The sequence below is a fragment of the Ascaphus truei genome, chromosome 3 (assembly GCF_040206685.1).
Source record: "Ascaphus truei isolate aAscTru1 chromosome 3, aAscTru1.hap1, whole genome shotgun sequence".
Lineage (NCBI taxonomy): Eukaryota > Metazoa > Chordata > Amphibia > Anura > Ascaphidae > Ascaphus > Ascaphus truei.
The window spans coordinates 112,206,955-112,231,692 of NC_134485.1; the positions used below are offsets into that span (position 1 = coordinate 112,206,955).

The 24,738-nt window shown below is 46.0% G+C and overlaps 1 protein-coding gene across 1 annotated transcript in view; it reads left to right on the plus strand.

Moving 5' to 3' along the window:
• The window catches only part of PHEX (phosphate regulating endopeptidase X-linked), a 302,776-nt gene that overhangs the window by 260,671 nt on the left and 17,367 nt on the right, over positions 1-24,738 (plus strand). Inside the window, exons 17-18 of the mRNA XM_075589362.1 lie at positions 6,176-6,243; positions 6,664-6,794. Coding sequence (XP_075445477.1) covers positions 6,176-6,243; positions 6,664-6,794 — 199 coding nt within the window. The remainder of the gene's footprint in view (positions 1-6,175; positions 6,244-6,663; positions 6,795-24,738) is intronic.

Consider the following 24,738-nt stretch of genomic DNA (forward strand, 5'->3'; position numbering starts at 1 on the left):
TCCTGGGAGCCCTGTATATGGAGTTTATTACCAACCCCTGGTTTCTGTCACATATCCTCCCCCCCAGCTCAGACCTCGAGGGGTGAGCGACCATGGATATTAGGGAGTGCATCCTTGACAACCCGTCGGCATTGCCATGTTTGTGCCCCGACCTGTGTTCCACAGAAAATTTAAAGGGCTGTAGGCTTAGGAACCACCTGGTCACCCTAGCGTTCTTCTCCCTATTTTGACACATCCAGGTAAGGGGTGCATGATCTGTGACCAATCGGAACTTTCTCCCCAACAGATAATACTTGAGTGTCTCTACAGCCCACTTTATTGCGAGACACTCTTTCTCGACTATGGAGTAATTTTTCTCCTGGGGATTTAGTTTCCTACTTAAATAAAGGATGGGGTGCTCCTCCCCTTGAGACTCCTGGGAGAGTACCGCCCCCAGCCCTACCTCAGATGCGTCGGTTTGGACTACGAACTCTTTGGAGAAGTCAGGTGTGACCAACACTGGTTGGGCACAGAGAGCTTCTTTCAGGCTTCTAAAGGCCTGTTCGGCTTCGGGGGACCACTTTACCATTAGCGGTCCTCTTGCTTTTGTGAGGTCGGTTAGTGGGGTTGCCTTAGTTGCAAAATTGGGAATAAACCTCCTATAGTAGCCAATTAACCCCAAAAAGGTCCTTACTTGTTTTTTTGTGACTGGCCTTGGCCAATTTTGTATCGCCTCTACTTTGAGTGTTTGTGGTTTTAAAATTTTATCCATCATTCTTTGGAATGTGGCGGGAGCTCCATGTAAGCCAAAAGGCAGCACCTTATATTGAAAGAGGCCGTCTGGGGTTGAGAAGGCTGTTTTTTCTTTTGCCCTTTCTGTGAGGGGAACCTGCCAGTACCCTTTTGTTAGGTCTAGGGTTGTGAGATATCGGGCTTTGCCCAGTCTCTCTACAAGTTCATCCACCCTGGGCATAGGATAAGTATCAAATTTTGACACCGCGTTTAGTTTCCGGTAGTCATTACAAAACCTTGTTGTACCGTCTGGCTTTGGGACTAAAACTATAGGGCTGTTCCACCCACTTTGGGATTCCTCAATTACGCCTAGTTTTAGCATTTTTTTAACCTCTAAACTTATAGCCTCTCTCTTGGCCTCTGGGATTCGGTACGGTTTAAGGTTAACTCGGACCCCCGGTTCAGAGACTATGTCATGTTTAATTACGTTAGTTTTACCTGGCTGTGTAGAGAAGATTTCTTTGTTCCTTCTCACTAAACTCTGGACCTCTCGTTTCTGATGCACGGACAGTGTTTCAGCTATGCTAACCTCTGGGTCAGTTTCTTGATTCTCTGACGGACCTGGGGGTACTAGGGTTAACAAGACCTCTCTATCTTTCCAGGGCTTGAGTAGGTTTATATGGTAAATTTGCTCAGGTTTCCTCCTACCTGGCTGCCTTACCCTATAATTTACTTCTCCCACTCTTTCCAAGACCTCATATGGCCCATGCCATTTAGCAAGGAATTTACTCTCCACGGTGGGAACCAGAACTAGTACCCTATCACCTGGAAAAAAAATTCTGACCCTAGCACCCTTATTATACGTATTCCTTTGTGCTTCTTGAGCTTTCTCCATGTGTTCCCTCACTATGGGTAGGACTGCAGCAATGCGGTCCTGCATTTGGGCAACATGCTCTATTACACTTCTGTAAGGGGTAACCTCGTGTTCCCAAGTTTCTTTGGCTATATCCAGTAAGCCCCTTGGATGTCGGCCATACAATAGTTCAAACGGGGAGAAGCCTGTGGATGACTGGGGAACTTCCCTAATGGCAAATAACAGGTATGGTAACAAACAGTCCCAGTTTTTCCCATCCTTATCGACCGCCCGGCGTAACATGCTCTTTAAGGTTTTATTGAACCTTTCCACTAAACCATCTGTTTGTGGATGATAGACTGAGGTTCTGAGATGCTTGATTTTTAGGAGTTTACATAGCTCTTTTGTTACTTGGGACATAAATGGTGTTCCCTGGTCAGATAAGATCTCTTTAGGAATTCCGACCCGGGAAAACAGAAGTACTAACTCTTTTGCTATGTTTTTAGCAGAGGTGCTACGTAGGGGAACTGCCTCCGGATATCGGGTAGCATAATCTAATATTACCAATATATGCTGATGTCCCCTAGCAGACTTTATTAGGGGTCCTACTAGATCCATAGCAATCCGGTCAAATGGTACCTCTATTATGGGAAGGGGTACCAATGGGCTGCGGTATGCTTTGAACGGGGCGGTGATCTGACATTCTGGGCATGAGGAACAATAGTTTGTAATTTCTGCCAGAACCCCAGGCCAATAAAAGCTTCGGAGAACCTTTTCTTTTGTCTTTTCCACCCCTAGGTGTCCCCCCAATGGATGACTATGTGCGAGGTGTAATACTACGTTACGGAATGTCCGTGGTACCAACAATTGTTTAGTTGTAACTGATTTTCTTTTATCAACCCGATATACTAGGTCGTTCTCTACCTCGAAGTAGGGGTAAGCAAGTGACCTATCTGGTTGGCCATGAGTACTATTCTGGTCCCGTATATTTCCCCTTGCTACCGCTAATGTGGGGTCCTCCCACTGGGCCTTCTTAAAACTCCCAGGACTGACCTCTAGGTCAGCGAGGGTCTTATCCTGTACTGGGGGGGTAAGTGCCTGATCAACATCTTGATTTGGGGTATTCCCTACCAAAGTAGTGATGGGGAAGGGAATTTCACAGCACTCCTCCTTTTCCCCCTTCTTATTTGGGCCCTCGTCAACCTCCATTTCTGAAAAAGGGAAAGGATTTGTTTCTTCTAACACTTCGTTATGGTCTGCTATTGAACTCTGGGCGCTATTCTGAGCTGGGGACCACATTTTTAGAAAATGGGGAAAGTCGGTCCCTATTAACACATCATGTGCCAGTTTGGGTACAACACCCACCTTGAAATCTAAAGAACCAAATTCTGTTTCAAAAAAAACATTAACAGTGGAATATTCATGATTATCCCCATGTATACAACAAATTGCCACTCTTTGTGAACTGTTTACCTGTTTCTTCTTAATGGGCAATAGGTATTCGGACACTAGTGTGACCATACTCCCAGAGTCAAGAAGTGCCCGAACCCTCTTACCATTAACCTTTACAAATGCCCACAGATGGTTATTCAAGGGGTCCTCTGGGCTAGGGCCCATACATTGGGACAACAGCGAATAAGGTTCCACGCTGTTGCATTGCATGGGCTCATCATTTAGTGGGCAGATTTTTGCTGTGTGGCCCCTCTCATGACAATTTACACATTTAGGTACATAGTCTGTGTCCCACTTAGAGCCTTTTCCCGGCTCCCCATGTTGGCTATTGCCCTTAGTGTGCGAACCACTGTTGCTGGAGCGGCGTGAAGGTGGTCGCCGCTCTTCAGCGCCCCTTAACCCCGGTACCCTTTTACCGTCTCTGGAAGAGTCCTGGAACCTCGGATAGTGGGGTTGCTCCACGACTGTGGGTTGCGGGTGCTCTTCTGCTGCACTGTACCTTTCTACAAGGGCCACAAGCTCATCCACATTGTGGGGGTCACTCCGACTGACCCAACGGCATAAGGCAGAGGGAAGTTTCCTCAAGAACTGGTCCATGACCAACCGTTCCACGATGTGGCTTGCTGAGTTGATCTCGGGTTGTAGCCACTTCCGGGCGAGGTGGATGAGGTCATACATCTGGCTTCGGGTGGCTTTATCCATCGTGAAGGACCATGCGTGAAACCTTTGGGCACGAACAGCCGTGGTTACGCCGATGCGGGCGAGGATCTCGAACTTCAATTTTGCATAGACGTTAGCTTCGGCTGGCTCTAGATCAAAGTAAGCCTTCTGGGGTTCGCCGCTTAGGAAGGGTGCGATTAGACCAGCCCACTCAGCTTCTGGCCATCCCTCTCTCTGTGCCGTGCGTTCAAACGTGAGAAGATAGGCTTCCACATCATCCGAGGGTCCCATCTTCTGAAGGTAGTGGCTTGCCCTGGTCATTTTCGGAACTGGGGCTGCCTCTGCCAGTGGAAGGTTACTGATAGTCCCCCTCAGGATCTCGAGTTCCTGCTGTAAGCCCTGAGCGAACCGCTTTTGCTCCTCTCTCAGCAGGCGGTTTGTCTCTTGCTGGTTTGCATTAGTCTCTTGCTGGGCTATTAACAGCTGTCGCTGGGTTTCACTCGCCTGTTGCTGGGCTTCATTCGCGTCTTTCTGGACAGCGACATTGCGTACCAGCGCACTCACCACGTCTTCCATCTTGTTTGGAGAGAGAGAAAAAAAAACCTTCTTTTTTTTTTTTTAAAGTTCTTTAACCCCCAGACCTTTCAGTGTTCTGCCCGCATTCTCCACCATATGTGACAAACGGCTTACTCCGGGGCTCCGCCGTCTGTCCGGGACTGTTAGAACACGGTCTTTTAGGGTAGGTTAAATGATGAGACGTCACGTACTGTTCCTTTAAACAGGCTATGCCTGGTTTATTCAGTCCCAGGCACTGAGACTGCCACAGTTTAAACAGAAAACAAAGCCAAACAAAAAGCTGCTCGTCTGAGCGATAACTTAAACTTAGATGTCCCTGACTCAGAGTTGGAAGTGGCTTGTCCACTTCCACCAACAAAATAAGTACCTTTGCAGTCTTTAGACAAACTAACAGAATGAATGAAGCGATTTGGGAAAGAGGCTTTCTCACCCCTCTGCAGTTCAGCAGCCTTCCAGGCTCTTGGGCGGGGCCCAGAGGAAACAGGAAACAGGTCTTATATACCTGAACTCTAATCAGCATGACAGGTGACAGAAAACAGGCAGCAGACAAACTGTGGAATGGAGTGCCTGTACCACGAGGCTGCCCTGTTCAGCTTAGACAGGACAGAAACTGTTCAGTATCCTGGGAGCCCTGTATATGGAGTTTATTACCAACCCCTGGTTTCTGTCACAATATATATATATATATATATATATATAACGCAACAAAATAGTATCCTTATAGTGAAGCACACGGTCATACCAAGAGAATGATACAAAATTTATTAGTATAGAGATAAAAACAAGGGGAGAAAAATATAAAGAGGGGGGGGACTCACAACTGACAATACACATATTCCATGAGGCAAAGGCACATAAATTGGTCAGAATAATCACCAATGGCTGTCAACATAAACAGCCAAAATATGTAGAAGCACAAAAATGGTGGCTCTATGACAGGCATTCATCTATATAGTTACACAAACTGCAGACATGTGTACTAAAAATAAGGATATGCCTATGTTAAAGCAATAGATACAAATGAGGGCAATAGTGCCTAAAATGATTGCAAAGTATAGAATAAGAGCGTTGCATCACATTGATTAAAGATGCAGATACATCACCAATTTTGCGTAGATATTTAGGACCAAGATACAGATAGCAAAAGCCTCCTGTACTGGAAAGAGGCAGGGGTCCCCCTCCACAGTCTCCCAATCCAACGCATTTCGACTAAAACGGTCTTCTTTGGGGAGTGGTGTGGGGAGAAATTAGGGGAGGTATAAGAGCAGGATTCGCGCCAAACGATCTTAAAATGAGCCAGCTGTAGCAGATCAAAATGTTATCTTGACGTCAGCACGTCACGGGGTCTCCATTCATCAGGTTATCCCTCTCATTGGCCCAGGGTAGTCAAATAGTACTGATTACGTCATTCCGTAAGGGATTCGCAAAATGACGCTAGTGACGTCATCACGTGATGAACGTCAAAGCGTGCGGTAGTCATAGTAACCGCAGGAACATCCAAAAGAAGACCACGGGCCGGGAGGGAGCCTCTTCTAGCTGTATGTCTACAAGACTGACTAGCGCTACTGGAGCCAACAGATAATGGGGTCGCAGCATAACACTAATAACAACCTCGAATAAGAAGCGGCATTTTGTGCAGTGGTCAAAATAACTGCAGAGAAATCAAAAGTGATAAAGGTAAACCTTATCTTAGCCCTATCTATCTTATCGATTATCCTTGAGCACCACTGTCTATTGACATCTTATCATATATTATGTTTCTGGGCAACAGTTACGTATTGTGTTGATGCGGTATACTTTGTGTTCTCTCTCTCTCTCTCTCTCTCTCTCTCTCTCTCTCTCTCTCTCTCTCTCTCTCTCTCTATATATATATATATATATATATACTATATATATACACTGTACATTTCTTTAAATTGACAGATCCTTGAGCTATGGAGCGATCGGAGTAATTGTGGGCCACGAGTTCACACATGGATTTGATAGCGATGGTAATTATTTTTGTCACAAATAATATCATACACACGCACGTGTATGGTTTAGCTCACACTAATAAAATAGTAACCTAATATAGGATGACAAATTGTTGAAACTCACTTCAACATACTGTAAGACAGAATATGTATACACATTTATACTTGGCTGAATAAAAAATATGTAAATTAACTAGTTTTTAGTTATTAAACATATCACTTCAATTCATTAAACAGTTCAATGCAGATGCAGTTAAATGGTACAGTAACTTGCCTTTCGTGTATGAATCCAGTTCTGGTTCTGATCCAGTGCTAATTTAGTTCCACCTCTACCTTAAGTTCTTCCTGTACTGTATGTGAACATCTTGCTTAGTTGCTTTGTCTATATTCCAGTAGTTAAAACTGCAATAACAAATATGATACAATTTTTACTTGAAGGTCGTAAATATGACAAAGATGGAAATTTGCAGTCATGGTGGACAACGGAATCAGAGGAAAAATTTAAAGACAAAACAAAATGCATGGTGGACCAGTACAATGATTACTACTGGAAACAAATTGGGCTACATGTAAGTAAGTGCTGCAAAAACCCTTGGGTAGTCTGCAGTAAGTAAAGTAAGTGTTTAAAATGAACGTAGCTAAATAATATATAACATATCATTGTTTTTCTTTGGGAGTTAGTAATTAAACTGCGATATTACCGATCGGGGCACTATTGCATAGAAACTCCCAATTACTTCAATGGATGTTTCTGAGCTATAGTGCCCTTATCACAATTTCATTAATTATCCCCAATTTGAGTCACTGACATTCCTGGTTCAAAATGCAGCAAACCTGCATTCCTCTCCCCATTGCCATGTCATACAGTAGTTAAGCTGCAGTGAAGGATTCTGAGTAGTGACCAGCAAATTTACTTTTTTCCACATACTGTTTATGGATACCCTAGAGCTTTTGCTTGTTGCATTAAACAGCCTACATTATATAAAGCTGTAGCAGACTTCATTGCTCCCATTGATAACAAACCCAGATCTATCTACTAAGATTATTTTTTACATTTGTTGTGCTTCAAATTGTAGTGCTAAAAAGTAATATAAACCTTCATAAAATGTGCATCATACAGTATGTATCAATCCTTCATGCATATGACCAAGGCTCGACAAACACACTCGACCCCTTACCTGGGGCGAGTGGATTTTGGGAGCTAGTGAGGCTGCCTCCCCTCCCCTCAGTGCCTATATTGCTGCAGGCATCTGCACGATCCTCCACCCAATCACAGAGCCCCGTCGACAACAGTCCCACCCCCAGTGGTGACGTCGGCGTAGCTCGTCCAATTAGGGCCACGGACAGGGGGATGGGGAGGAGCCGAGTGTGTGTGGAGGGGATGTGATGTCAGGGGACTGATGTAATGCGCTGGTGAAGGGGAAGATATACAGGGGAGAGATGTAATGTGCTGGGGGGAGATGTGCAGGGGAGAGATGTAATGTGCTGAGGGGGGGGGGGAGATGTGCAGGGGAGAGATGTAATGTGCAGTGTGGGAGATATGCAGGAGAGAGATATCATCTGCACGGGGGGGGGAAGATATGCTGGGTGAGAGTTGTAATGTGAAGGGGGGGAGATATACAGGGTGAGAGATGTAATGTGCAGCGGAAAGGGGATATGTGCATGGGAGAGATGTAATGTGCTGGGCGGGGAGATGTGCAGGGGAGAAATGTAATGTGCTGGTTGGGGAGATGTGTAGGGGAGAGATGTAATGTGCAGGGTGGGGATGTCTGGCGAGTAGCATTTTTTATAATTTGTAGAGTCCTGCATATGACAATTTGTTGTTTTCTGAAAAAAAAGGAAAATCAGTATAGCAACTTGGGATGCCCCTATATGGGGTCTAAAAAAAATGTCTACTTTTATTTAGAGCACAGAAACATTTTTTTGGATATACCATTAACATATGTACGTGAAATGCAGTCTAGTTCTGAGCACAAAAAGGAAAACAAATTGCTGCTAGAGCAAATCGATAAATTTCAGGTTAGCACATGCACACACACAAGCACAACTGAAATTAAGTTATTCCGTTCTGGTTTTTTGTATTACTCAAGCAGTCTTATTTCCTAATTCAGCGGTGCGCGAAGTGGGGGGCGCCCCCCAGGGGGGACAGGAGAATTTCCAGGGGTGGCACGGCAGCTACAGAGGTCCCGCGCTCTCCCCCAAGGCACTTAAATGAAGTGCAGAGGGGAACCGCGTGAGGCCTCTGCAGCTTCTCTTACCTGATCTTTGGCGACGCTTCGCCATGGTAACCGGCGTCAAATGACGCCGCAGTGTCATGTGACGTCACGTTTCCATGGTAACGTGACGTCACATGACCCCGTGACGTCATTTGACGCCAGAGTCAAGGAGGAGAGGGGGCGCAGGGGGGGAGGGGGCACAAGTTAAAAACTTTGCGCTCCCCTGTCCTAATGTATCTAACAGTAGGATTTTTTGTCCTATCATTTGAACAAACCTAACTATTACTTCACGGTGACTGATGAAAAGACACTGTCCCAAAAACCTTTCTGATTTTGATTCATGAAAAATATTTATTTTATGCCAGACTGTGATAGGTTAAGATGCATTCTTTTTACTGATAGATGACCTAGTTTCCCCACATCTGGGAATTGCCAGGGGAAACCAACCATGGCAATCCCCAGCAGCCACCTTCACTGGAAATGTTGGGACATCGTTTTTTTCCTGCTGCTCCAAGGTGGTTGTTGGGTTACAGCTGCAATATACTGCACAAATATACTGCACAATTAAACCCTAATTTGAAGCACTAGTACATTCCACTGATTAAACATGTTGCTGTAGTAGAGCATTCATTGAACTGGTAATATGCTATTTAAATGTGTCAACTACTTCTAGATTTATGTGCCTATCCAAAACATTATAGTATTATCAATTACACACAAATCATCATAAAATGACACAAAAGAAAGAGCAGAGATTTAGGTTTTCTGTGTTTGTACAGTACATATGTTTCTGTGAGTGTCACGTACGGCATACCTGTTAGCACGTGACCTGCATATGGGACAAGGGTTAATACACAACTCACAAGTTGTCCCATTTTTCACATTCGCAAAGGTCCTTCAAATGAACAATATCTCTCCTCAATCTGTCCCCATATACCACGAACAGCACACCAGTGAACATGTGACTTAGATATGCAACCAGGGTTAATAAACACGGCTACTCTAGCCAACTCACCTTTTGCCTTCGCAAGGTACCTTCAATGAGTTAATATTAACCCCGTACTCAATTGCAATCCTATGTATACGCATCCACGACCCGAGAAATTATGCAAATAAAATATGTAAAATTATTTGCCAGGGTCCCAGGTCCCTGTTTTTTATAGAAAACAATGCACACAAAAATCTGCTGTAGCAAAATCGGTCCAGAAATGTAAATACTCGCTCTGGTTCCTGGCCAAACACACTGAGCGGGAACATCAAAAAAGCAAAATAGCGCCATTTCGATAAGATCATACTAGTCTTGTAGCCTCGGGAACTCACCAAGGGTGGTGAGAAGGGATTTGAGAGAGGGACTAAGAAAAACATTTTTTTTTCCAGCATCGGATTGAAGCCGGGAGTCTTTGGAACTGATGCACATAAATACCAGCTCTGGAGACCCCCCAGCTTCAATCTTTTGCAATAAAAATACATTTACAGGCAGCTTCATTACCTTAGCGGCTTACCGCTAAGGCAATGAAGGGGTTAACAACCAGCGCCCAGTTTATTGTGGGTAGCACGGGTGGGTGAAGGTGGTATTTGGCCCATGTTGCGTGTTTAGGCTTTGCGGGGCGGGTTGCGGGAGGAATTAAAACCCCTTCATTACCTTAGCAGTTACTACCGCTAAGGTAATGAAGGGTTTAACCCCTCCTGTTACCCACCCGCATAAACACCCACCATGGGGCAATTACCACCTTCACACCACCCCACTATCCCCAATAAACATTAAAACACAATACTAATCAATACACCCATTCATTGTCTGTTTGGTTACCTATGCCCTCAATGGGAGAAAAGATAACCCCAATGGGAATGAATGGCCACCCCCTCTACCCCCAACAGCCATTACATTACAGTACAGTTATGGGCAAAATTACTATTATCCAGATCTGGATAATAGCTAATTTGACCCTTAAAAAACATTATCCAGCCAACATAAACTAAATAAAAAGTTCTACTTACCCCTGCCAGGATGAAGGTCATCCTCATCACCACCCTCCACATTCATGTCCTCCATGGGCAGCAACTAGACAATAAAAAAACAAACTAATGGCCACTAACCCTTTAATAACCTTAGCAGTTGGTAACCGCTAGAGTAATCAAGGGGTTAAACCCCCTCCCCCGCTATCCACCGGGGAGTCCTAACACACTCCCCGGGGCAACTACCCCCACCCTCTACCCATTGGTTGGCAAAGTGGTACACCATGTCCATACAATAGGGTCATGATTAACCACTATGGTAGGCAATGGATAGCCTTAAACAAAAAAAGCACCAAAAAGACACAACAATTTTAAAAACCAAGAACCTAAACAACACAACAATTAAATAAATGAAGCACCTAAACAACACAACAATTAAATAAAACAAGCACCTAAACAACACAACAATTAAATAAAAAACAAGTCATACAAATACATAATTAACTAAAAACAAGAAACAAAAATACAAAACATAACAATTAATTAAAAACAAGCATTTGCCAAAAAATGCATTGCCTGTCACTGTATTTATCTAATGCCCGAAATGGGCATAGATAAACACATTGGCAGTCAATGGGCAACCTAATAAAAACCAGCAACAAAAAAACACAGTTAAACAAACCAAGAATAAAAAAACACAATAAAAAAAACCAAGAATAAAAAAACCGCACTGGAATTTATTTTCTTTATCTTCTTTATCTTTATCTGTATCTTCATCTGTCCATTCTAATGCACTGTAATCCAAGACATATATAAGGCCTGTGACGTCATATTTGAGTGTCAGATGGTACAGCTCCAATCCAATTGGATGCTGTATGACGTGAGAGGGTTCTTTTTTTTTTTTAAAGGATATGACATCTTTAAGGGAGGTACATCACATCCTTAAAACAAAATGGCTGCCATCACATGGTAATATAACCACTCGTATACCATGTGACATCTTCCATTTTTTTAAAGGATATCTTTAAATGATGATTTTACATCCTTTTAAAAAAATGACTGCCATCACATGGTACTGGAACCAATTGGATTGTGAGATACCACGTGGTAAACTCACAATCCGATTAGTTCCAGTAGCATGTGATGGCAGCCATTTTTTTTAAACAATGGGACACCATCCCTTAAAAATGATATCACATCCTTTGAAAAAATGGAAGATGTCACATGGCACTTCAACCAATCGAATTGGGGATGTACCATGTGATGTCTCACATGGTATATCTCACAATCTGATTGGTTGTAATACCATGTGATGGCAGCCATTTTTTAAGGATGTGACGAACTTCCCTTGAAGATGATGTCATATCTTTAAAAAACAAACAAAAAAACCCCTGTCACATGGTACAGCATCCAATCGGATTGTAGCTGTACCATCTGACACTCAAATGTGACATCACAGACCTTATATAAAGCCTGTCCCGTCTCATTTGACCTAAAGAAGGCGACGGGACAATATCCGCCTCTTGGATTACAATGGACAGATGAAGATAAAGAAGAAGATTAAGAAGAAGATAAAGACACATATGGACTTACCGGCTGTTGAGGATCATTGTGTCGAGTGTCAAGAGGTTCCTGCGGTTGCCGATGGACTCGAAATCAAAGGGTGAAGACGTCAAAAGTAAGAAAAACATTGATTGTATTTTTTTTCAGAGCTTTTTTTAATTCTTTTTTTATTGTGTTTTTTTAATTCTTTTTTTGCTGCTTGTTTTCTAATTGTGTGTTTTTTCTAATTGTTTTTTTTTAATTGTGTTTTTTTTTATTCTTGGCTTGTTTAATTGTGTTGTTTTGATTTTTTAGGTTGTCCATTGACTGCCATAGTGGCTAATAATGCCCATTATTATATGGGCATGGTGTATCACTTTGCCAATCAATGAGTAGAGGGTGGTTAGAGCTTCCGGTGATTAACAGGGTAGGCGGGTTAACCCCTTAATTATTATACCGGCTACTAATCGCTTTGGGGATTAAGGGGTTAGTGGCCAGTAGTTTGTTTTTTGATTGTACTGTTGCTAGTCACGGAGGACATGGACATGAGAACAGTGATGATGACGGCCTTCATCCTGGCCGGGGTAAGAAGAACTTTTATTTACTTTATGCTGGCTGGACAATGTTTTATTTTGAATGGGCAAATGAGCTATTATCCAGATCTGGATAATAGAGATTTTGGCCATTATTATACTTAATGTGTTGAGTGGGGTTGTTGGGGGTAGAGGAGGTGGGTAATAGGGTTTAAAAAAAAAATGTTTCTAGGGGGTAGAGGGATTGGGTGAAGGGGCTAGTTGCCCCAAGGGTGGGTGGTTAGGCCTCTTGGGTGGGTAGCGGGAGTAGTTAACCCCTTAATTACAAAAGCGGTTACACCACTCTGGTGGTGAAGGGGTTAATTCCTCCTGCAACCTTCACGGCAAGCCTAACTACCCCCTTCATCCACCCCCTCTGCCCCCAATAAAAAGGGAACTCATTTTTAACCCCTACAATGCCTTTGCGGCTAGCCACTAAGGTAATGAAGCTGTTTTATTTATATTTGAATACTTGAGTGCGGGAGCAGGGGGTCTTCTGAACTGAACCGCATTGATTTCAGCCTCGGGACCCCCTGCTTCCTGAGTTACATGCCCCGGTATTGGGTGGCGGTGTCACGGGAGACCAGGTACTTTTTACACCATTTATATATTACCGGGATCATTCATTAGGTAGAACAAGATACTGTAGTAAAAACAAATTGCGTTTATTTTGGTAAACCCAAGTACAACAAGACGAAATACACAAGGAACAGTTAAAAACACACTTACTGAGGGTCGGGGCGAAAAAACTAGGCTTTCCTAGGTGCAAGGCACCCGCTTGGATGAGCTTACCCTGACTGGGATACTGCTGCGGCCAAGTTTATTCGAGCATTTGCCCGTTCTTGGCCGCAGCAGTAGCCTGGTGCGCGCCCGAGAGTGACGGGCGCGCGCCGAAGCAGCGGAAGAGCGCCCTCCGATCGGGGCGCTCACCCTACCGCTGCCGGGTCTGCCGGGTCCCCCGGAACCCCCTGCCGCTGTCCCGCGATCGCGGGACACCAGGGCTCCCTCGGGGAGCCCCTGGACGCGTGTGCAGGGGGCGCACGCTCCCGAAGACGCGTGACCGCGCGTCTATGACGCGCGGCACGCCGAGGGGCGGCCACTAGCAAGCCGGGAAATCTCCCGGCTTGCGGATCTGGCCGCAGTGTGATAAAGTGTGTCGGTAGTGTATACCCCCGGTTCTCCTGGTCCTCGTTTCGGCATAAATTCCTAGCCGTGACCGCTCCGTTCGATTTTGAGAACTTGGGCGCAAAAGACGGGACTTGGTCTCTACGTGGCAAACTTTTCAGGCTTCCAAACGAAACTGGTCGCTCTTTGAAAAGCCCGCCGAGCTTCATCCACTCACTTCATTGGTTGGCTAAGATGGACTTACTCCCTCTCTTGATCAGCACCTTGCATACACTCCTCTGGGCTATCCCCAGAACGGAGGGGGAAGGAGCAGCCAATTGGAGAGTGGGAATTCCTCCCCATCAGCCTATAGAAAAAGGGGTTCGACCCTGGCTGACATTAGAGGAGTAGGAGTGCCCAGCAGGCTTAGAAAGCCGGGTGTGTGGGAAATATGATTTTAGCCAAAAGGAGAACAGACTCTATGGGGGTCATGCACTAAGCTCTGATAAGTCGTTTTAAGAACGCAAAGTGCTCTTAGAACGAGATGTTGCGCTGAACGCGATTCACAGAGACACGCAAACAGGCACTTTGCGCTCTAAAACTGACTTTTTTCAGGAAATTTATCTAAGTCCAACTTTGCTCATTCGTTAACCTGTTTGGGTTAAATTCTGCCCTTCTGCGGGATGCACTAAGCTACGCAACCTTAGCGTACGCGAAAGTTGCGTTCAAGAAAACATGTCAGCTCAAGGCAGCTGCTAAAAAAGCTGGACTTAGAAAAATTTGTTTGTTTAAATTTTGCATGCGCAACACCCATACAACAAGCCGACGGGTGTCCCCGGCTGACCCGCGGGGTTGCCCGAGGGAGGCCGGGGGTCGCACGGGAGTCCCCGGCTGACCCCGCGGGGGTCCCGGCTCACCAAGCGGGTGTCCCCCGTGGGAGTCCAGGGGTCCCCGCGGGAATCCGGGGGTCCCCGTGGCCATCCCGGTGTCCCCGTGGCCGTCCCGGTGTCCTGCGGTACCAATCTTGTGCCACCAAAAATAATAAACAATATTATTACTAAATACACCCTCCTAACACATACAATACAGTAATGGGCAAAATTACTATTATCCACATATGGATAATAATGCATTTGCCCATTTTAAATACATATAAATTACAATAAATACAGTAAATACACATTACACTTACCTTTTCAAGGCACCCACGATGAAGGCCGTCTTCATCCTCATCTTCATCCTGCCCATGTCCCTCCGGTGCTGCAAAACATAAACAAGAATAAAAATAGCCCCTAACCCCTTAATCACCTTAGCGGTCATTAACCGCTACAGTCATTAAGGGGTTAACCCACCCTCACCCACCACTCGGGAGACCTAAATACCCTCCCCCACTACCCATTCCGTGAGGCCTAACCACCCTCACCCACTAACCCAGGCGGGAGACCTGCCCACATACCCTTGGGGCCAATACCCCCTTCCCCCACCCCCAGTACCCACAAGAAAAACAATACACAGCCCCACAATAAACATCATTATATTTATTCTATACATAACCCATCCCCTGTGCTCCCCCCATAAATACATGATTTATTATTTTACATACAGGGTTAATACACCAGGCCCACGGGAGTCCCCGGTGGCCCTGACGGGTGTCTGTAGACCTCACAGTAGCCAAGCACCATGTTTCAAACAGGGTCTGGAGGCCTATGGGTGGTCCCCGCCAGGCGCCTTGGTCCACCAGGTGGTCTCCGCGGGTCACTGTGGGCCACAATGGGGTCTCCACGGGTAGGCCCGTGGCTGTCTGGGGGGCCCCGGGTCAGACCCACAGGTGTCTCAGGGGCCTCAGGATGTTCCCACGGGGGTCTGGGGCCCACGGGTGGTCCCTACAGGTCCGCAGTCCCCCCAACAGATGTGGGGCCACCGGTTCTTCCCCGCAGGTATCCCCCGTGGACACCTCCAGCCTGGTACCCGTGGAAAGCCCGAGGAGACCTCAGATGGTCTCCAGAGGTCCCCCGCAGACCAAAAGAAACCGACCCTGTATGTAAAAACTATAAACCTGACCTATACATTAAATACATCAACCCCCCCCTCCCCCATACACATACAGTACAATAATGTGCAAAATAACTATTATCCAGATATGGATAATAGATTATTTGCCCATTATGAAACACATAAAACATGCATAAATAAAAACATGACATCTTAATCTGAAAATCACCACATTGCATCTTAAAATTAAACCAGCAGCTAGACAAATGTATATCAAATGTCACACAATTGCCTTTAAGATGACGTCATCAAAACAAAGATGGCCGGCGACACATGGTGCGGTAGCCAATCAGAGCGTGGGAACGAAATCCCAACTCTGATTGGCTCTGGTAGGCCATGTGACAGAGGCTTTGCTTCAGCCAATCAGAGTGTGTCATGTGTCGCCGGCCATCTTTGTTTTGATGACGTCATCTTAAAGGCAATTGAAGCTCAGCCATTCTGATTGGCTGGCGTCATTGCCTTTAAATGATGTCATCATTTTTTTTTTGCCCAAATCACATGTTTTTCACGGCCCAATCAGAAAAACATTTGACCAAAATGTGACGTCATAGGCCTATAAAAGCCTATGTCGTCTCATTTTGAAGCCAGACGCCGAGGAGGGAAGACCTCCCCTCCTAAGAAGATAAGAAGTGTGTGGCGTAAGAAGATGGAAGAAGACGGAGAAGACTCCAAAGAAGAAAAGAAGACCCCAAGACTGACGGAAAGGATTACAAATAGAAGTAAGAAGACACCGTTGTGGATTGTAAGGGTTTATTATTTTATGGTTACCTTTGGATTGGTTCCAGTGCTTCCGGGTCCCCTGGATTTGGGTGAGTGGGCAGCTAATGGTAAGTAAACAAAAGAAAAGTTTATTATTTTAACTTTTACAGGTTTTTTTGATTTTTTATTCATGTGTTTTATTTTTTATTTTCCATTTAATGCCCCTGAATTGATCTATTAACTATGGATATACATACATTCAGGGACACTGAATGGGTGTATTCTATGTGATTTTTGGATGTAAATGCATTGTTTTTTATGCTCTATTATTGCCCCTGTATGTTATGTATATCTATCTATATGGATAGACACACAGGGATAATAATTGATTGTTTTGCTAATGTTTATGTTCTTTTCATGTATGGCTAATGTATTTATCAGCTTTATTTAGACATTGGTGCGTGTAATGTAATTTTTATTTAGTAACATGTAATTTTTTTTTTTGTTTCAAATTTTTTATTAGGCAGTTAAAATATTTCACAGCATTATAGGTACATTTGATATAACAGCCTAATCCAGGTTTTTACTTTTCAACTGGGGAGGAAAGGAGATAGTCTCAACACCCCCCCTGACCCTTCAGGGGCTGTTGGGGTGATGTGAGTGTGGAAACAGAAACGGGGTTAGAAGGAGAGAGAAAGTGGGAGAGGGGGGAGGTGTGGGAGGGGGGGGGGGCATTGCTCCCCTTCTCTTTGGCATCCCTATTTTGGGCCTTAGTTCTATTTGTTGTGTCCCTCTATTTCTATGGGGGGTTTCGGCGCAGGAGCGCCATTTCAGTTATCCAGGGGTCCCAAATGTTATTAGTAACATGTAATTTTTAATGGTTTATTTCTTGTAGTTAGATTGGAATGATGGTGGTTACTTTGACTTAGAATTTATTTGGCAATGGTTTGGCTTTAGGAATTGAATAGTGAATTGTATAATTGATTTGGATTGTATTGTAATTGGTTTAGGAAATTGATTAATTGATTGATGGTAAATGTATTTATGTTGCTTAGTTTCTATTTGATTTTGTGGATGGCATTGGTGGTTAGGGGACATTGTTCATAGTGTATTTTATTTCGAAATTGATTTTGCATAGTGTTACATGATGCAGAGATTAATTGCATCATGTACACACTCATTGCAATTGTGTGACATTTGATATACATTAATCTAGCTGCTGGTGTGTTGGGAGAAGACATATCATTTATTTTTAAAAGTGCTGCTAGATTAATTTTATTATGTGATAATTATGAGATTCAGATTTGATGTTTTTATGTATACATGTTTATGTAATCCTGAACCATTTATTTGTATATTGGTGTTATATGTATATATATATACAAGCTGAGAGACCCGGCGTTGCCCGGGATGTAATGTTTGCGCTCCTTTCTCTCTTCCCCTGTCTCCCCCCTCTCTGTTTGTCCCCCGTTCACATCAATCCAGTCCCCCTCCCTCCTTTACAGCTCGGTTCCCCCCCCTTTACATCTTCATGCAGTGTGTGTGCGTCAGTCATTGTGTGTGCGTCAGTCAGTCACTGTGTGTGTGTGTTCGCGTGCGTTAGTCAGTCTGGGTGCGCCTCAGTCAGTGTGTGCGTGCGCGTCAGTCAGTGTGTGCGTGCGCGTCAGTCAGTGTGTGCGTGCGTGCGGCAGTCAGTCAGTGTGTGTGTGCGTGCGTCAGTCAGTGTGTGTGTGCATCAGTCAGTCAGTTTGTGTGTGTGTGCATCAGTCAGTCAGTTTGTGTGTGTGTGTGTGTGCGTGTCAGTCAATTTGTGTGTGTGTGTGTGTGTGCGTGTCAGTCAGTGTGTGTGTGTGTGTGTGTGTCAGTCAGTGTGTGTGTGTGTCAGTCAGTGTGTGTGTGTGTGTGTGTGTGTCAGTCAGTGTGTGTGTGTGTGTGCGTCAGGCAGGGTGTGTGCGTGCATCAGTCAGGGTGTGTGTGTGTGTGTGTGCGTGCATCAGTCAGAGGGTGTGTGCGTGCGTCAGTCAGGGTGTGTGTGCGTACGGCTGTCAGGGGTTGTGTGCATGCGGCTGTCAGGGTGTGCGTGCGTGCGTGCGTCAGTCCGTGTGTGTGTGTGCGTTCGTCAGTCAGTGTGTGTGTGTGTGCATGCGTCAGTCAGTGTGTGTGTGTGCGCGCGTCAGTCAGGGGGTGTGTGCGTGCGTCAGTCAGGGGGGGGGTGCGTGCGTCAGTCAGGGGGTGTGTGCGTGCGTCAGTCAGTGTGTGTGTGTGTGTCAGTCAGTATGTGTGGCTCAGGTGTGTGCATAAGTCAGGGTGTGTGTACACGCGTCAGTCAGTGTGTGTGCGCGCGCCATTCAGTGTGTGTCAGCCAGTCAGTGTGTGTGCGCGTGGCAGGCAGTGTATGTGTGCGTCAGTCAGTGTGTGTCTGTGTGTGTGCGTGTGTTAGGCAGTCAGTGTGCATCAGATAGTGTGTGGAGAAGGCGCTACTGCGCATGACAGAACTCCAGTAGGTCCCGGATGATGCAAAAAAACTTTATTGGCACATAATGACACTAGGGCTACACTACGATCTCCCCCTCTACGCGTTTCACCCTCTAGAATAGGGCTTCGTCTTGGAGTGGGGAGAAGTGGTGCTGCCTGAACATTTATAGTAAAAAGCCCGCGAAAAACGGGTTACAATCATTGACCCCTTCATGTCAGGATACAATTTCAGTGCAAGTAAGCATACAGTAATCAATTCAGGTAAGTATAATCAATTCCTCATATGGTAATCTATATACATAAGGTTAAAAAATAAACTAACCTTAGATCACTATAATTAGCTATTGTTGTAACTCAGGTAAACATAATAATCTGCTTCACATACAGTAGTAATCGGTGTATATATGGTTAAAGATACAATAACCCTAGTTCATTTTAATTAGCTATTGGCGTTACTGTTAATTGCACATGAAGGGGAAAAAAAAATCTTGAAAAAGATTTAAAAGAACTTAAAAAACTGTTTACAACATTTTGGAAGGCTTACCGACCCTATTCTTATGACTCCGTTGTTAAACATACAATCTATATTTTTTATTACTATAGGTAAAGCATATTTAAATGCATATACCTTGAATATTAAAGTATTAAACAATGATACTAGATTGCATATCGGAGTCATATTATGGATATAGGGAATGGAAATAGAAAAAGGAAAGAATGAAGGAGGGGAAAAAGAAGAGGGAGGGAAGGGAAGAAGGGGAGGGAGGGAGGGGGGGAGGGGGGGAGAGAGAGAAGAGAAGAGAAGGGAAGTAACGGAGGGGGAATGGGGGAGGCGGGGGGTCAAAAGGAAACAGATACAGAAAGTGGCTGAGGAAGCATCTAATAAATTTCTCAAATATTATTACAATATACAGAAAAAGGAAGTCACATGGTGTATCATAATAACCTTTTAAGACAATAAGATGCATATACTTTTATAATTATAAAAAAATTATAAAAAACATCGTAAGTCCCATTCCAGATTAAGTCCATTGGGTTGCAGTGTGTTCAAGACAAAAATCCAATGAGCCTCTCGTTGATACAAAATTTTCTTCCGATCTCCTCCCCGGGGAGGTAATGGAATATGCTCAATGGCTAAACATTGTAATGAACTCACTGAACCCAATGGACAGGTATTGAAATGTATTGATACTGGATGTATCATGTCGTGGTTGCGTATAAGTCTCAAGTGCTCTAAGATGCGGATCTTGAGCATTCTACTTGTGAGACCAACGTATTGTTTCTTACAACCACATTGTATTATATACACCACAAAAGATGTCTGACAGGATATGAAGGACTGTCTCAGTTAGTCTGTGTGTGTTTCAGACAGGCAGTTCGTGTGTCAGTCAGTTTGTTGTGGTTGTGTGCCCCCCCTCTCTGCTTTTTCCTCTGCCCTGCTGCGAAGGGGGGGGTGAGGGGAGGTGAAGGGGGGATTGGTGGTGGTACCTGCTTGCGCCAGCTGGTGATCCCGGCCGTGGGGGGGGGGAGGTTATCTCCTTGCTCCACCCGGTGCTCCCGGCCGTGGGGGGGTTGTGGGGGGGGAGGTTACCTCCTTGCGCCACCCGGTGCTCCCGGCCGCTGGGGGATGTTGTGGGGTGGGGGAGGTTACCTCCTTGCGCCACCCGGTGCTCCCGGCTTTGCCGCGGGGGGGATATTAGCTGCTTGCTGGCGCTCCCGGCGGTAATACGGGGCCCCAAGGAGAAGAGCCGAGTGGGCAGGCGGCGGCGTGTGAGAGGCAGCGTGAGTTTTGCTGGCGGCATGTAGAGAGGTGAGGTGGAGGAGGCTTGGCGCCGGGGAGGCTGGGGTTTGCGGTGAGGGGGGGTGAGGGGTTTGCAGTGAGGGGGTGTGGGGGGTTTGCGGTGAGGGGAGCCTGGGGTTTGCGGTGAGTGGGGGTTTGCGGTGAGGGGGGTGGGGGGTTTGCGGTGAGGGGAGGCTGGGGTTTGCAGTGAGGGGGGGCACAGGGGTGTGTGTGAGACACTGTTAGCCCACACCGGCCAAAGAGAGGTGTGCGGGGGCGGGCGGGCCAAGGGAGCCATCTCATTGGCCTGAGGCAGAGTGACGGGCCAAAGGTCCAATGCGATTGCCCCTAGGGACAGGGAGACACAGGACAAACAGACACGCATACAACGGTTTGAGAAATATATATATATATATATATATATATATATATATATATATATATATATACATAGCAAATGTAAATATACTGTATGCTCATTTGCATGTCTTAGGCAGGTCTGCAACCCTGCCTTTCACCATTATCACACAGCACTTCCACTGCAGCAAGGGATTCTGGGAAATGACATGGAAATGAGCACACAGTGCCACTTTTTGCGTCAAAAACCATTTTATACATGGTTCCATATAGGCTTAAGCTTGCTGCATGGTCACAGCTTTGAGCACAGCCAGGGTCACTGTGTGCTGATTTGCATGTCATTTTCCAGAATCCCTTGCTGCAGTGGAAGTGCTGTGTGCTGGGTGATAATGGTGAAAGGCAGGATTGCAGACCTGCCTAAGACATGCAAATGAGCATACAGTATATTTACATTTGCTATATGCTTTGCTGCGGAGGATTTTTGTCGCTTTTTTTACTCACCATAACTTAACTCAGTATATATATATATATATATATATATATATATATATATATATATATATATATATATATATATATATATATATATATATATATATATATATATATATATATATATATATATATATGAAAGAAAAGAGAAAAAAACAGGCGCACACCTAGTGCATTAAAGTATAACAATGATTTTATGGAACATTAAAAACAGACAAATGCCCACTCACAAGTATAACGGTTTTAAAATGCAGTTATGAGATAGGCCCTCATATGCCAGTGGTAGCGTTCGAGCCAGCAATGGTGTCCTCTCGTGCGCGGTCTCCTTCTACCGGAAGTGACGTTCACCCGGTCTGGTGTCCCGCAAAACGGAAGTCCCTCCAGGAAACCGAGCCCTCGCTTGCCTGCTACTAGCTGCTGCACCACCAAGGGAGCCAGAGATGTATCCACTGTTCTGTTTCGCTGAGCCTCTCACAATCTGCGTTCCTCTCAATCCGCAATAGTGCTCTCAGTGGGAATAGTGCCTCCTCTGCTTTAGCCACGCCCTACGCGTTTCGTCATCTATGATGACTTCTTCAGGGGCGCTATATATATGTAACGGTTTTTCCAGACCCACCCAATCTCACATTGGCCCCTGTGGTCTACTGGCCCCATTACGTGTATGTATAGCGTGTGGTGCACCTGCTGGCTTACAGGACTCCTGAGTCTCCCCCTGGGTTGGTATGGGGATATCAGCAAGACAGGCATCTGATGTAGTGTGCTTAGAGTCCTACTCACATCTGATACAGCACCTCCACCTCATCAGGATCTCTGCGGCCGCAGGGGGATGTGTCTGATGAGGACCTCCTCTGTGGTGCCTCCTTCTGTGTAATGACTCCACACACACACAGCAAGGGTTTGGTGAAACTGGGCATCTTTATTGACATCTTTAGCAGCCTGCCCCTCACAGTGGTCGTACTAGCCGCTCATCTCTTTGCTGCACTCCATTGGGAAGGTTCCTCCTCTCCTAATAGAGTTGCTCTCCACCTCTCCCCTTGGGGAGATTCACCAGCTTGTCTCTCTACTTTGAGCTGCACAGACTCACAGCTATTGCATCAGACACTGCAACATTGTTGCAGACCTCCACATGACTCTCCTGAACAGAGTCAGAACACCAACAGAACACACTAACTTTAGGCAGTGCTGTGTCTTATATAGGCTCTAGAAATTACTCACCCCTGTGTCACTAATAGTGGACACAAAGCATGTGGTCACTTCCTTTGCTACATATGACACTTAAACAGGGTGTGAGGGCAAACCTCCATGATTGTTACTGGCAACCCTGCATACTTACCAGGATTACTGCCAGCATGAAAGAGATATGTACACCAATTTTATACTTGGCTACATTCTCCCCCTGGTGGAACCCAAGTCCCGGCTGGGATCTAAATTTGCGGAACTTTCCTTCAGGTAGCACTGCAAAACACAACAATACATTGTTACAATACATATCTTTTAATCATAAACATAATAACAGATACATCCTAACTTAGATGGTGTAACAACCAGGATTACTCCCTGATGGAGTATCCATTACTGGTACTACCATACCCTCTTAAGGTGGCCTGCACACAGCATAGTCCACTGGGTTTAGAACAGCAATGCTATAACACTCTGGGTGACATACTGGACACCCACAATCAGCCCATAATTCCTGCCTGGATGCTAGTGGACTGAGAGGATCATGCCCATATACTTCCTTAAGGCATCTCCTGGAGATGTAAACTATCTTCTCTGCTGTATCATCATACCAATTCTCATCGGATACTTCACGATCCCAATTTTCTATGGAACTATCAGAATCCCAATTCTCGTCGTCTGATCCTTCCTCATCATCAGAACTATACCCCCTGTCCTCATCAGTGGAACCCACAGTGCCATCTCGTTGTAGTATGAACCGCGTACGGTCTAGCCAGGCCTCATACACCTCAAACTTGGGCGCCCACCACCTGGTCTCTCTCTCCCTAATGCTCTCCGGTACCGCCACTGTACCCTCACTGTCTCCTGGCTCTCCCCCAGACGATATCCCAGAAGTACCCGTAGACCTAGAATTCGACCCTAAACGTTTAGGCCTACATTTTACATCCATACTATTGCTCCCACTTGTGCAAGACGACTCTCTCCTCCTATGCATTTCCCTCCCCGATCCCTCATCGGAGGTAAAGCAGTCACCCCAGTCCAGGTTCTCCCCAGTCCGTTCCTCGCCCCAGACAACCCTTGGCTCGACTGGGACCCAGATGAAGAAGTGACAGGGACAGGTGTCTTAAACTATGGCCGGGGGTTGGGCATAGGGAAACGCTGTCGGCAGACGCAGGGCTATGACCCGCAACTTCTCGCTACCTTGACCGGTACCATCGTACTGGCACTCCGGTTCACCCGTTTCACGATTCCCAGGCTTCCGCAGGGCCTGCCAGCTCTTCCCGGACCCAGGTGACCTGGAGCAGCACGGCGGTCGCAAGGATGCGGCCATCTTCCATCCCGCTCCGCTGTTTCCGCCGGATGTGACGTCATCTATCTCGCAGGTCTCACCGCCGCCATCTTGGGTTGGGCTCCCCACCGGAACTTCTTCCTCCAGAATGACATCCGCCACCGGAAGTGAAGGTTAAGCTCTCTGCTCCGCTCGGGCCTGGGCTAGGCCTGCCTCCGCCGTTGCCACCACCGGTGCCTGTGGAGGGTAAGGGTGTGTCTCACCGCTCTGTCGGCTCGGGATGGGGTCTTCTCCGCTGACCGCGTTGGAAGTCACCACGGCCGTGGGACTCCGCCGCTCCGGTTGTCTCCACACAGGCGATCTCGGCCCCACGAGACTCCGCTCCGCAGCGACACAGGTAAGTGCTGGTTCTTTTGCAGCACCACTGTAGTGGTCCGCCGGTAGACGCATCACCACCGACATCGGGGTCGCTTGCTCCTCATCCGAGGATCCGAACTCCGGCTCGGGGAGTGGCACTCCCATAGGGGACCGATGGTAAGGTTCCCGGTTCTTACCGCGGTTGTAGACCCCTCTCTCTTCAGGCTCTGTCTTTATCATGAGGAGCGATCCCCATTCTCCGGGATCAACATTTTCTTTCTGGACCGAGTGCGGGGCTTCAGCCGTCAGTTTAGCTCTGTCCGCTCCCGCCTCCACGGTCTGCCCTGGTACGAAGGGCTGCATGGTCCATAGGTAGTGGATGCCACATTGAGGGCACCTAGCCGTTGTGCTGGCTACACCTCCCGGCAGTCGACACTGCATGCA